This window comes from Manis pentadactyla, chromosome 5, assembly GCF_030020395.1.
Source record: "Manis pentadactyla isolate mManPen7 chromosome 5, mManPen7.hap1, whole genome shotgun sequence".
Taxonomy (NCBI): domain Eukaryota; kingdom Metazoa; phylum Chordata; class Mammalia; order Pholidota; family Manidae; genus Manis; species Manis pentadactyla.
This window is the reverse complement of record NC_080023.1, coordinates 175,101,658-175,115,735: the sequence shown is the minus strand read 5'-3', so window position 1 is coordinate 175,115,735 and position 14,078 is coordinate 175,101,658. Positions and strand designations below refer to the sequence as shown.

General features: G+C 54.4%; 1 protein-coding gene across 2 annotated transcripts in view; it reads right to left on the bottom strand.

Annotated features, from left to right (window-relative positions):
• PHACTR3 (phosphatase and actin regulator 3) overlaps positions 1-14,078 on the bottom strand; it is a 205,860-nt gene that overhangs the window by 56,381 nt on the left and 135,401 nt on the right. For both annotated transcript variants that reach the window (XM_036901853.2, XM_036901852.2), the window contains exons 4-5: positions 11,879-12,061; positions 2,138-2,350 (exon numbers count right to left, since the gene is read on the bottom strand). In XM_036901853.2, the coding sequence (XP_036757748.2) occupies positions 2,138-2,350; positions 11,879-12,061 (396 nt within the window). The remainder of the gene's footprint in view (positions 1-2,137; positions 2,351-11,878; positions 12,062-14,078) is intronic.

Below are 14,078 nucleotides of genomic sequence, written 5' to 3'. Positions count from 1 at the left end.
GGCAGAGCAGGTGGGGGCTCCGTCCCAAGGACAGCCCCCACGGCTGTGCCCAGGTTCTACGTGCTCTGCCAGCTCATCTCCACCAGCCTCCGCACCCCGCTGGGGACCTCATCAGGAGGAACCTCCTCCCAAGGGGATGATGCTCTAACCGTCACTGCCTCTGACCCTCACCCAGACCTACCAGGAAGGCCCTCTCAGCACTGGTGCACAGAGGAGGAAACTGGGCCTGCGCTCACCTAGCTTGGACTCCCCTGGGGTCTCCACACTGCCAACCATAAATCCACCTAACAAGTACGCCCCACTTGCTCCTCTGCTGAGCACTTTACCTGGGGCCTCATCCAACCTGCCCAGGATACCTCTTATCACTCCCATTTCTCAGATGAGGAAACTGAAGTTCAGAAGCCCATTCCAGGCAGTACCTCTGGGAGGTGGTGGCCGCTGAGACTGGGACCCAACAGCATGACTCCGAGTGTATTTGGCAGAGTCCACAGGACCCCATACACTGGAGCTGCCACCCAGCTGGACCAGGGCAAGGAAAGATTTGCCCTGAGAGGGTTCACTCCTGTCTCCAAGGGCCAGGCAGGTAAAACACAGGTGAGCAGAGGAGCCTCGGGCTATTCAATGGGGGGCTGGGGGGTGGACTGTGGCAAACAGGAGCACCTGCCCATCTTAAGGCTGCTGTGCCTCATATGAAGACTTTTTAAAAGCCAGAAAGCTGGTAAAAACTTTCCTATGTTTTTATACATGTTAATGTTGAACACTTAAACATTTTAATATGTTAATGTTGGCAATGCATTTAAAACAAAATTAAAAACCATGCAGACCCAGCAAATCAAGTCTGTGGGTAGGATTGGGGGGCACGATTCCCTCACCCCTGGTGGGGGTGTGCTGAGGAAGCCCGCAGGCTGGGGGTCTTGGGTGGCGGCTCAGCCAAGAAAGCACTCAATGGGGACTCGGCTTGTCTCCTGGGGTCCCAGTTAAGCCCGCAGAAGGGGACTTTCTCCTCCTCTGCTGCCACCTGGCGTTCACACCCGGAAGCAAAGATTTTCCCCAGAAGAGAAGGAAAATGGAAAGGGAGAAAAGAAGATTCCCCACAGCTGCTGTCTCAGCTCTAAGAGCCCCAGGTGAGGCCCACAGCACATGACCACGGTCCTGCGCCCTCCGCTCCTAACCCAGCCCCCAGACCAGTTGGTGACATGCCGGTAAATGCCCGATAGGCCCCTGGGATCCAGATGTAGGAGGTGGGAACAGAGCGGGATCACAGCAGAGGGAAGGGGCCGCGTGTACCCTGGCCTCCTGCAGTGCCAGGGTGGGTGCATGCCAGCAAGAGGGAAGGGCGGTCCTGGAGGCGGCCAAGGGCCCAGAGTCAAACTGAGCTCTGCTGCCCAGTGTCAGCTTCATGCCCACCACCCTCCAAGGCGGCATGTAAGGATTTACTCTGAAAAATAGTCACCTCTTAGTGAAGGGCCTGTTTTACACCCCGTCGCCCTCCCAAGACCAGCAGTGTCTCCTGTTTCCAGCAGTGAAGGGACAAAGAAATACCTAAGCTTGAAAAGTAAAGGTCTTGACTTCCTGGGATTATTTAGCCAATGTGGCCAAAGCTCCAGAAGCGGATGCCTTTTGGGGCCTCTCTCTGCGACCTCTGCTCTACAGCCTGGGGTTCATCGCTGCCTCCCGCTTGCCTGGCTAGAGCTCACCGGACAGAGGATCAGTGAGCCAGAGATGAGCAGAGACAGTGAGAAAGACTGAGGGTTGGGGGGTTGGGGGAGGGGGGAGAGACGCTGACTCAGAAAGAAGCAGAGAGAGGAGGACAGACACCTGAACACCAGGCCAAAGGAGAACCCTCAGCCTGGGGGCAGCTGTCTCCTGCGTTCAGGTTAGGAAGACACTCTGACCCCGGCCTACGGGCTGCCCATTTGCTTGAGGATGGCCGAGCGCCTGCTCCTGACAACCAGAGCTGCTCCCTGAGATCAGCCCTCCTCCTCCAGGTCTGCTCCCCTGGACCTGCTCTGAGCCCAGATCACAGAAGCAAAGGGGGAGAACCAGCCCACAGCGGAGGCCCAGCCAGGATTAGCGGAAGGCGTGGATGGATGGGAGGGAGGGAGGGAGGGTGGATGCGTGGCGCGTGCGGACCCACCTGTGGTGTTCTTCGTGGCTTTGGAGCCTGCCTTAGGCGGTGGGGTGGGCAGCAGTGGGGGGCTGGGGAGCTGGCCCATGGGTCTCTCCAGAGGTCTGGGAGGACTGTCCAGGAAGTCAGACCCAGCTAAGGCTTGAGAGGACTCATCCGCGGTAGGCGGGAGGCTGCCAGCAGCATCTGTTTCTTCGCCTCTGGACGCTGACGGCATCTTGGCTGGTTCAAAGGCAAAACAGAGTTCACGAACCAGTTCCTCAGGGTGGCTGGGAGCAGGGGCAGCCGGGGGCTATGGCTGGGTAGGACTGTCAGCACAGAGCAGAGCTAGAGGGGTCCCTGCACAGGCTGACTTGAATTCCTGTGAGTTCTACTACCAACAGACCCCTGGGAGCAGAGGGGAGGGGCTGGTGGGAAGGACGGAGGTCATCAACTTCAAGAACCTGGGTGATTCCATCACCGTTTCCACTCAATAGGTGGCGCCAAAGTGCTCGCCTCACCTGAGGGCCGTGCTCAGGACCACATTCAAGTAACAGTTTGAACTAATAGGTTTTAGAATCAGACACACCTGGTAGTTGGCCGTTATCCTTACCAAACCTTTTGTGCCTCCACACAGGGTATCAGAATAATACCAAGAATCTGTCACAGGATTACTGCAATGTTTAAAGAAGTGACAAGGGCGTGTGTGCCTGGCACACTGTAGACGCTCACATTCAGCAGCCATTGATTTTACACAGCCAGTTGTCAGCAGCTCCGTGCCCTGGCATGTTGGCCCCGACAAGTGATGGCGGAGGCAGGGAGACTGCCACCCTTTGGGACACCCCCTCCCCTCTCTCTTCCCATGCAGCCTCACCTCCAGGAGAAACTGAGGCCATCAGGTGGGGGTGGGAAGCTCTCCGTGGATTCCTGTCCCTAACACCCTCCGCCTTTCCTTACCTCCTCCCTGATGTGAGAGGTGGTCTCCCGTCCTGGGTCCCCAGCACCCCTCCCCTCTCAGGAGGCACCCCAGGTGCCCAGCCCCATGCAAGGCCCTTGCTGCTCATTGTATCACTTCATTTTACAACCAAATGAGGAGGAAGAACTAACATTCCCTGAGGGGTTTAGGGAATGTTAAAGTCACTGGTGGGATTCATCCACCAAGGAATGTTCCGCAAAGTCCCACTGTGAGCAGAGCGCTGTCCATAGTGCTGAGAGCGAGGGCTACGCGGGGCGGGCGCTGTCCGTGGTGCTGAAAACAGTGCCTTTGAGGAGGGCCTGATCCCTGCCCTTACAGGCCTTCACAAGTGACTTCTGCATGTCCCATTTACAACCATTTCTGTTCTCTTATCATCTATGTCAGACGTTGCAAATCTCTAGGAAAGGCCCTCGCTTTCTCCTGGGAAGCTCTTGGAAGTGTAGTCTTTACCTTAGAAGGGCTGGTTTTCCCAAGTCCTGATGAGCAAAATTTGAGGGAATGCCCCCCTTCCCACCCACTGCAGAAAGCAGATCGGTTCTAGTTCTGTGTTACAATGTCAGTCTGAGCTGAGAGCCCCCACAGGAGTGTGCTCCTTACTCTTCTGTCCTGCATAACTTTCTCATTGTTATTATTGTTACTTATAAAACAGCCTTCAAAAGTCTCATTTGTCAATAGGAGTTTTAAAAAGACTCCTAGACTTCGAGACTATTGTTACATCCTATGAACTGTAGCCTACAACTTTGGAGAGTCTATAATTCTGGTTGTTTTACTTAATAAGCTTTGAAATAATAATAGCATTAAACACTTGTATTGTCTAAGTAAAAATAGTTGTGTGGGTTCCTTGGCAAGCAACAGGTGAGTGTGGGAATGTTCTTTTTGCCCATGTAGGCACCAGTCCTAGACTGTAGTGGGTCTCCTGGCTCATGTAAATCAGTGCAGGGCAGGGACCCTTGGGAGACCATGCTCGAGCCAGGCCCTCAGCAACCGAGCTTGCAGGCAGAAGCACCAGGCAGAGGGCCGCACGAGCTTCCAGTACTCCATGCAGGCTCAGCTTCCGTTCTCTGGGAACCCAGCAGATGCCCAAAGTCATGGTTTCATGGAAAACAGCACAGGAATGGCTCCCCTGGCCTCAGGCACCCCAGTCTCCCACATCCATCCCTTTCCTGTTCTGTTTAACTCATTGCCAAATGTGTGACCTTGGTCTCCACCTCTCTGGGCCTCAAATTCCTCAGCTGTACAAAAAGCTGTATAAAATACCTAATCTTGCCAGCTGTAAGGGTGGTGAGGCCCACATGAGGTCATGGAGGGGATATTCATTTGGAGCTACACAGCACCACGTCCAACTTTGGACAGTTACAGGCCCTTCTGCCCAAGATACAAGTGATAGTCTGGAGCACTAGGTAAGTCTCATCCTCATTCTACGTCAGGGGTTTTCAACCTCAGCACTACTGACATCTCGGTCAGATGATTCTTTGTTGTGAGAGGCTGCCCCACAAGATGTTCAGCAGCATCCCTGGCCCCCACCCAGCAGATGCCAGTAACTCTCCCCAGTTATGACAACCAAAAATATCTCCAGACACTGCCCAGGGTCCAGGGCAGCAGGGGGCAAAATGCCCACAGTTGAGAACTGCTGCTTGAAGTAGGTGCTATTTTGATTCTAAAGGGATGCACTGTGGCATCTACTTGGTGTGGCAAGCTTCAAGTCTGTGACATACGCCCGCCACCGTGGAAGCATGGATGGGTCAGTTTTCCCTCTGGGCCTCAGTCTCCTCCCATGGACCTGAGAGTCCAGATCAGGGGGGCAGTGTTTGACCTGGACTCCACAGGTGCCCTTGGAAGTGTCACTGAGGGAGAGGATAACAGGGATACAGAGCAGCCAGAGTCAGGGTCCCCGGGCCCGTGTCAGCCAGAGCAGGTCCACACGGAACTGTCTCAGCTGTCCTTCAGTCTCTACCTCAAACACTCTCCTCATTGGCCGCCACTCACCATGTCCCCCAGATCTCTCCTGCTGTGCTGGCTGTACCCACTCAGCCCCTCACAGGTCCCACCTGGGCTGCACCAGCACCCAAGCCCTTGATCCTCTGACCCAAGCCCATCTCCACCCGACTCATCTAATCCTCTCATCCAGTCCTCTGGCTTCAGAATCAACCCATCTCTCTGTCCCCTTTGACCTTTCCTCCAAGCTCCAGACTTTACATTATTGGCTACTTTGACACCTCCATCTGGAGACCAAAGAGACCCAATGAAACATACCTAAACCCATCTCTCGATTTCCCATGAGAAACACCTCCCCAGTCTTTCCCTCCCTCTCCCTCACCCATCAATCCATCCATCCATCCCCCAAGTGTGTTTGAATAATTATGCGGTCCAGACATCCTCCTAGGAGCTTCAGACATGGCCCTGACCAAGACAGATGCCAGCTTCCCCAGGCTCACTACACAGCTCACCAGCTGCCAGCCAGACTGGACACAACACTTGATCCCTCTTGTCCCCTCTACCCTGTATCCCACCCCTTAGGTCTAATTCATAGATGAATCCTGTGTGCTCTACTTCCACAATATTTTGCAGAAACATCCACTTGCCTTCCCAGCATAAGCTGCCACGGCTTCTGCCTGGACCTCAGCACTGGCCTCCAGGCCCCTTCCCCTCTCCCCCACCCTGCCCCACATCCATTTTCTAAACTTTTTCTGTAAAAGGCTTTGGCTTTGCAAATGAGTGGGTCTCTGTTAGTGCAGAAAACTCTGGAGGGCTGACCCTCTGAAGAGCAACATTCTCCTGGCTGTCCACCAAGGTGGACATGCAGCCACCCCACGTTCGGGGCTGTTCAATATGTTTCCGAGATGGAAATGCTTCCTTGCTGGGCAGTGCAGCAGCCACCAGCCATGAGTGGCCAATGGGCATCTGACAGGTGGACTAGGGAGCTGAATTTTTTATATTGTTTTAGATAAATTAAATAGTCATGGGGCTAGTGGCTACTGTAGTGGACAGGACAGCTCTGGATATCTGGGAGTAAGTCAGTGGTCACAGCTGTCCCCCTCAACCAGAGAAATCACAGCGTAAGGTGACAGCCCCTGAAGGTCCTCCCCACCCTACCAGCCCAAGGTGGAATAGAGACCCCCTCACACACTCTGCTCTGCAGGCCCTGGGACTCCACATATCAGCAGTTGTCAGCAAAAACCTCCTCCCAGCACTTCCCCACAAAACTCCCCCAGGCTCTTTACATTTGTCCCCGACTTGTCAGGGGTCCTGTGCTGGGGCCCCGGTGCTTCAGCCTCTATTCTCTAAGCCTAGCATCTTCCTCTGTATCTCATGTGAGTGTGTAACTACCATTATAGCTCAGAATCTTGTTGAAACTGAAATGTTAACATCTGTTAAGTCTTAAGTGCTGCATCAGGGAAAAAAGTATAGAAGTAATGCCAATTTTGCATGTTCCCCACATTTGGGACCCCTTCCTTGGGGCTGTCCCTGTCCTGCCCTGGGTAGCACAGTTCTCACCCATTAAACTCTCAGCTGAGGCTCCTGTCATTGCACAAACCCTAACATAGGGTTTGGGTTTAAGAACAGAAGTAACTGTCGCTCAACCTCGTGTGCATGTCACGACTTACTAGGACGTCTTATGAAACACTTCCCATTAACGTGCTTCTGCATGGCCATCAGTCATTTGCTCAAGAAGGGCTGCTAAACTTTTTATGTACAGAGACAGACAGTAAATATTTCAGGCTTTGCAGAGCAAGAGGCAAAAATAGAGTATTTTATAGGTACCTATGTAACAGTAGGAAACCCTCCATCCTCCCCTTTCATTTGGGGAGTGCTGCCGAGGTGGTGGGCATGCTTTGTGCCCAGTTATCACCCACTAGAGATGTTCTGAGACCAAGAGTGACCAGCATGAGAAGAGGGACTCAAGCTGGGGGTATGGCTGCAGTGGTCAGGTTCGCTACACCTCAGCGACACCCAGTATGTCTGCAGCCTCGGCTTAGAAAGCTGGCTGTGGGTGAGACGACTGGCCAACACTGGAAAGAGGTTCCATAGCTCAGGCCCAGGAGTTGCCAGCAGCTGAGCCCCAGGTGTAGGCAGGACCAGTACAGACCCTGGGCAGCAGAGGACTGTGGCTGCCAGCCAGGCAGAGGCCAGGGATGAGGGAGGGGCTGTCTCAGTGCTGTCTCTGGGCTCCCCGTGCCCACACAGACATGGGTGGCACACAGGTCTGACCTGCAGCCTGCAGTTTGCTAGCCCCTCCTCTAGGTTTCAGAAACCCACCTTCCATTCACTCCAGAAGCAGAAGCTTAATCCCCTGATTGCCTCAAGTTTGGGCCGTAGAGGGTTATGGTTAACAGCACATCCAAGAATCAAACCCACGTCGCCACTTACGTGCTGTGTGGCCCTGGACAAAGGACCACCTCTCAGGGCCCCTGCTTTCCCATCCAAAGTGGGGCTGATAAGCTCGCACAGTGAGCACAGCACATGCTTCCTGACCCCACCTTGCTCTTGATTAGTGTGCTGGTAGGAATGCCAGAGCTTAGCCCCTGGCCACCAGCCCCACTTGGGTTAAAATCACAGGTCTTTCCGGGCTTCCTCAGGATACCGGTGAAGCACCATCAAAACAAAACTGCCCAAATACAAAGCCTAAAGTCAGCCCAAACCCCCAACTCAGACTGAGGGTCGAGGTAAACGACAATCAGAACGTTTGACAGCATTCTCTCCCTGAGATATCTGGACATAAACCTTCCCAACCACCTCCCCCAAACAGTGGCTTTTTGCATGTGGAACAGCAGCGCAGTCCAGGTGTTACCACCCGGCCAAGGAGTAGCGGCCCCAGGAAGCCAGGAGCTTTCTGATGCACATGAATGTTATCCCTCCAGGAGCAGAGTTCACGGAACATTTGATTTTTAAGAGGAAGCAGCTGGCCTTCCTCCCAGGACAGCAGTAGGCACAACTGCACAAGTTCCCGGGGACCCAGGGGCACAGGGACAGCCTATTCCAGGCCCTGGACACTTCCATGAGCTCCCTGGGGTCAAGGGCGGAAGCCGGGCCCAGGGCCGAGCACTCCGGGGACACTTGGCGCCTGGAATCTGGCTGTCTCTGCTGTGGGGTGATGTGTGTCTGTTACACATTATCTACAGCACAGAAGGACTGGGCCACCCACGGGCGCTCCCCTGGGCGCTGAGGTGCAGTGTGGGGGGGTGAGAATGCAAGACCAACAGTCAGGTGAGCGTCAGTCTCCTCCCAAGACCTGCGTTAGGCCCTGCAGACCGGCCACCACTTTACCTACAGTCACTCACCTTATTTGCAGGGGACACATTCTAAGGCCCCCCCAGTGGATGCCTGACACCATGGATAGTACCTAACCTGATATACACTGTTTCCCTATATGTACACCTGTGTGCTATGATAAAGTTTACTTTATGAACTAGGACAGTAAGAGACTCATAATAACAGATAAATTACACTGTCGTAACAGTTATGGGAATGTGGTCACACCCTAAATACCTTCCTGTCCTGCACTCACCCCCTTGTGATGATGTAAGGTAATAAAGGGCCTGGTACAGACATGACCTGAGGTGAGAGACACAGGCACTGACACAGCACTGGCTCCTGTGAACAGGACACCAGACCGTGGGTGACCACGGGCAACAGTGACTGCAACAGCGAGACCGCAGGTAAAGGGGTGCTGCCATGCTCGCCGCATCATGACGAGCCCCAGTGCAGGTCACCCCAGCGGCAGCACAGGGCTTGGCTCCAAACACCAGGCTCTTCACCTCCACCAAAGAGGCCACAGAGTTGCACACCCAGGGGTCAGGCAAGCACTGACAGGTGAGCCTCCCCAGGGGGACAGCCCCTTCTCAGCTCCCAGCAGCTGTGGCTGTGTGGGGACACCAGCCCAGGGGCCCCAGCTTTGACAGATGCACATGTGGACTCTTGTGGATGCTCCTGATTTTTAAACACTGGCTGGCAAATTTTTTAAGCAGTGAGTTGAAAGTCTCTGCATGAGATTATGATCTCCTCCCTCACTGAAGGGCTTTGCTCAAGGCCAGGCTTCTAAACGGAGGCCCGGAGCTGCAGTGCAGGCCTGGAATCCTGGTACAGGATCCTAGGCCTGCAGGGCTGCCAGAGACTGCAGGGGCGTCCCAGCGCAACAGCAAAATGCAGGCGGAAATCCTGCAGAGGCAGGGACCCAGGGAGCCCATGCAGGCAGCCGACCCTGTGCTAGCAGGCCGCTCTGAGGGTTGCCTCTCCCTGATGCTGAGGATGGTGACAAAAATGACGATCACAAACAGCGGCAAACACTCTGAGAACCAAGTTAGGGGACCTCCCAGGGACTGTGTGACATCATCCTCTTCAGAGCTGGCCACACAGAGAGGCTGAATGACTTTCCACAGTCACACAGCTTGGTGAGGAGTTCAGCCACGTCTCAAACTTGGGTTGGTCTGAGGTCAAAGGCACCGCTCTCAACTCCCTAACCCTTGGGCGAGGCACCTGTGTGCCTCTGTTTCACCATGAGTATGAGAGACAACAGGAGGGCTGGCATCCCAGGGGTGTTAAATGAATAGAAGCACAGAGCTTAGAGCAGCATCTGCACAAAACTGGCCTGCCAGAGAGATTGTGGGCTTGTCTCTGCACTATCTATACCTGTTTGCTGTATTTTATTTTATATGAACTCACTTTTCATTTCAACTCATCTCAATTCAAGAAAATCTCTATAAATGTCCTGAATGGGAAACACCTACCACTTGTCCTAATGGATGAAAATAAGCATCACTGTTAAAATGCCATCTAGCTGTTCACCACGTGCCGCCCACATAAGCTCACTCCTCATACCCCAGGGCACAGCGCCCGCCCCGGGGCAGGCGGAAGGAGGAGCTCAGCTGCGGGACGAGGCTACACTGCCGGGACCACAGGCTTCCCTCCCTGCTGCCCAGGGCTCCTCCTACCTGTGGCTCCGTCCCCATCCCCGGGGGCTCCAGCTGCCCTCAAGGAGGTGCCATCCAGTCTGGCCTCTCTCTGTACCTGATTCTGAGCCTCACGGTCTTTCCTGCTTCCTGCCCAACCACAGCCCACCCGGATGCAGCCAGTGGGCAGCTGGCACACAGCCATCTGCTCTTCTGCACACTCTCCGTGGCTGCCTTTGGGCTACACCTGCCGTGTCTGCAGCCAGTGTTGGGCCCAAGACCCTCTGGCCCACACAGCCAGCGACAGCTAACTGGCCCTTCGCAGGGAAGTGTGGTTGACCCCACGCTCAGTGTCCACATCCTCCCTGTTCAGGACGCTTTCTCCTCCTGCCTAGCCAGCTCCTACTCGTCCCTCAGCCCCAGCTGCGCTGCCCCTCCCTGTAGGCTTGGGGAGGAGCCCCTGTGCCTGCTGCCATGGACTTGGCCCACCTCCCCCCAACACTCCAGGAGACCCAGACACATGCACCAGCACCACCCCAAGGCCCAACGGCACATCCCGCCCGGGAGAAAGGCCTTGACACAAATTTGTGGTCTCAACAAACCAATTCTGCTCTCAAGAATCCATCCCCAAACCAAGCACGTGGAGCAGGCATGCCTGCAGACGGGGGGTGTAGACGGGAGCAGGCGTGTTCCTCAGAGCCGAGCAAATTCAAAGAACCTGCCACGGAGAAGTACTAGCACAGGTGGGCAGTTCAGAGGCCAAGGGCAGGCGTGGCTTACAAGGACCACACTCGGAATCACGCCCACCCTGCCCTGACTGAAGACACGGGCGAGCAGAGAGAGTCTCTGCAGGAGAGGCCAGAACTGTCCCAAGGGCCAAACCCTCCAGATCACATTCCCCAAACTGGGGTGAAACCGGAGACACACAGACCCCACCCAGGAGGGCACGGCCTCCTGGCAGGGGCCTGCTCACGCCGGAGGGTGGCTGGGGACCGGGCAGCTGGTGAGGAGCTTAGGCGTGAGCCTCATTTAGCAGAAGCAAGCAGAGAACAGAGCCCACCAGCCCTGAAGCCCAAGAACATGCCGGCCACAGGAGCTGCCTCGGGGCCGTCCACATGCCAGCACTTCCACTCCGTCCCACCACAGGAACAGCTCAACTTCCAGCCCCTGCGCCAGGCCTGGCAGACACACAGCTGGCAGTTTTACGAGGGAGCAGGTTCCCAGCCTGATGGCGAGGTCTCCTGGAAGGTTTCCAGAAAAGCACTGCTAACGGGTCAGAGGGAAGAGGGGGCGGATACTTCAAAGCACCCACCGGTTTCCCTGGTGGGATCATGTTGTGCTTCCTCTCCATCCTTCTGCCCCAATCCCCAGGGCTGGGAACCATCCTGGTATAGTCAAAATAATGAGAAGCACCACCACCGTGGCCTCCACCAGCTCCCACCAGCTCCAGGGCACCGTGGGACAGCATGAAGCACCCTCCTAGGGAAAGAGGTCAGTCTCTGCACAGCACTAGGAAGGTCCCTGCACTGCCATCCTGCCCTACTGCCCTGGGGCCAGCTAGATGCTGCCCCTGGACACTGGCTCTTTGGGAGAGAATGGGCCTGCTCAGGAGCTCCCAGTGACAGGAAAAGATGTCCCGGGAGAGCGTGTGTGGGAAGGCCATGTGGGAACATCTTTAAGCACCTCCACTTACTGACTATGCCAGACTGGGAAGGAGAGGAGGAAAATGCTTGGGCAAATGCTTACACTTGATGTGTGGCAGGGCTCCGAGCCTGGGACGTGGCTGTGCCCCTGAAGACAGACTTTCCCTGGAGTGGCTGCCCGTGCTGGGGCTGGGGACCCCAGCTGCCACCCAGGCTGCCAGCCGTCCTGGCAGCACCTCAACCCTGCACGGACTCTGCCCAATACCTGCATTGTCAGGATGGGTGTCTGAGGACGGCGGCTCATCCAGGGAAGACTGGTCTGTCCTGGTGGACGAAGGGCTTCCTGGCCGGGCTTCCTCTGAGGTCAGCGTCTCCTGCTCTGGGCTGCTCGGCTCGCTCTGTGCGGCCAGGGGGCCTCCATCAGGGTGGCACACTTTGCTTTCGGCATCTGCGGGGAGATCCAGCGGTCAGCCAGGCCCGCGTGTCCCCTCATACGCTCCTTCATTAATGCAAAGTGTCCTCCTGGGAAGTATCCATCTCTCCCGCATGACCCCCTTAGCACCACAGCCAGCCTTCATCGCGGCCACCACGGCCCAGAGCAGCATGTCATCTGCACACTCCGTGCAGCCAGGAGGCGGCAGTGTGGGGACGCCAGCCTAGCTAGGAGAACTGCCTCCCATCCCAGTGGGAAGGGGCAGGAAAGATTTATTTCCGAGTCAAGGTGCCCCTCGCCCTGGCCTGTCCTGACTCCAGCCTGCTGCCCTTCTGTCCTGCAGCAGTCGGCCTCTCATTCCCAGGTCCTGGCTGGACAGAAAGTGTAAGACCACCCTATGCACGCATGTGGCCCCACTGCAGACCACTCTGCACTCCAGTCTCCTCATCTGTAAAACGGGGGAGATACCTCACTACCCGCCTCACGGTGGCCATGTGAGAACTGCCCGACAGCACACAGACTGTGCACGCATAAAGGAGACGCCCTGCGTGTCCCTGCAATTCGTGTTTCTGCCATTGATGATGGTCTTAGATGAGGAAGAAGAGTGGTGCTCTGGGCTGTGTGCCCACGTGACAGCAACAGGCTCAGGACAGAGCCAGACACACCCCCTTTACAGGGTCCTCAGCACATGCAGGACTCAGGCCAGGCCCGTGGCACGTGACCCTCAAAAGGGATCTGGGATTGCACTTGTGCCTCATGTCTCTCTACCGAACGCCTCTCTCCTCAGGTGAAGGGCAGAAAGCTCAACCAGGCGTCTGGAGGATTTGGGGCTAGGAAGGCCTCCTCTATGCAGCCATGTCACCTGAGCACAGGGTCTAGACAAGGCGCCAGCAACCTCTTCCTATGAAGGAGCAGATGGCCAAAAATTTAGATTTCGTGGGCCACATGCCATATGCCCCTGTGGCATATTCTTCTTTGATTCCTTATTTTTACAAAAACCCTTTATGTTTAAAAACCATGCTGAGCTCAACAGGCCTGGGCCTCTATGATAAACCCACAGCCAACATTATATTGAACAGCGAGAAGCTGAAAGCATTTCCTCTGAGATCGGGAACTAGACAGGGATGCCCACTCTCCCCACTGTTATTTAACATAGTACTGGAGGTCCTAGCCACGGCAATCAGACAAAACAAAGAAATACAAGGCATCCAGATTGGTAAAGAAGAAGTTAAACTGTCACTATTTGCAGATGACATGATACTGTACATAAAAAACCCTAAAGACTCCACCCCAAAACTACTAGAACTGATATCGGAATACAGCAAAGTTGCAGGATACAAAATCAACAGACAGAAATCTGTGGCTTTCCTATACACTAACAATGAACCAACAGAAAGAGAAATCAGGAAAACAACTCCATTCACAATTGCATCAAAAAAAATAAAATACCTAGGAATAAACCTAACCAAAGAAGTGAAAGACTTATACTCTGAAAACTACAAGTCACTCTTAAGAGAAATTAAAGGGGACACTAACAGATGGAAACTCATCCCATGCTCGTGGCTAGGAAGAATTAATATCGTTAAAATGGCCATCCTGCCCAAAGCAATATACAGATCTGATGCAATCCCTATGAAACTACCAGCAACATTCTTCAATGAACTGGAACAAATAATTCAAAAATTCATATGGAAACACCAAAGACCCCAAATAGCCAAAGCAATCCTGAGAAAGAAGAATAAAGTAAGGGGGGATCTCACTCCCCAACTTCAAGCTCTACTATAAAGCCATAGTAATCAAGACAATTTCGTACTGGCACAAACAGAGCCACAGAACAATGGAACAGACTAGAGAATCCAGACATTAATACAGACATATATGGTCAATTAATATTTGATAAAGGAGCCATGGACATACAATGGCGAAATGACAGTCTCTTCAACAGGTGGTGCTGGCAAAACTGGACAGCTACATGTAGGAGAATGAAACTGGACCATTGTCTAACCCCATATACAAAAGTAAACTCAAAATG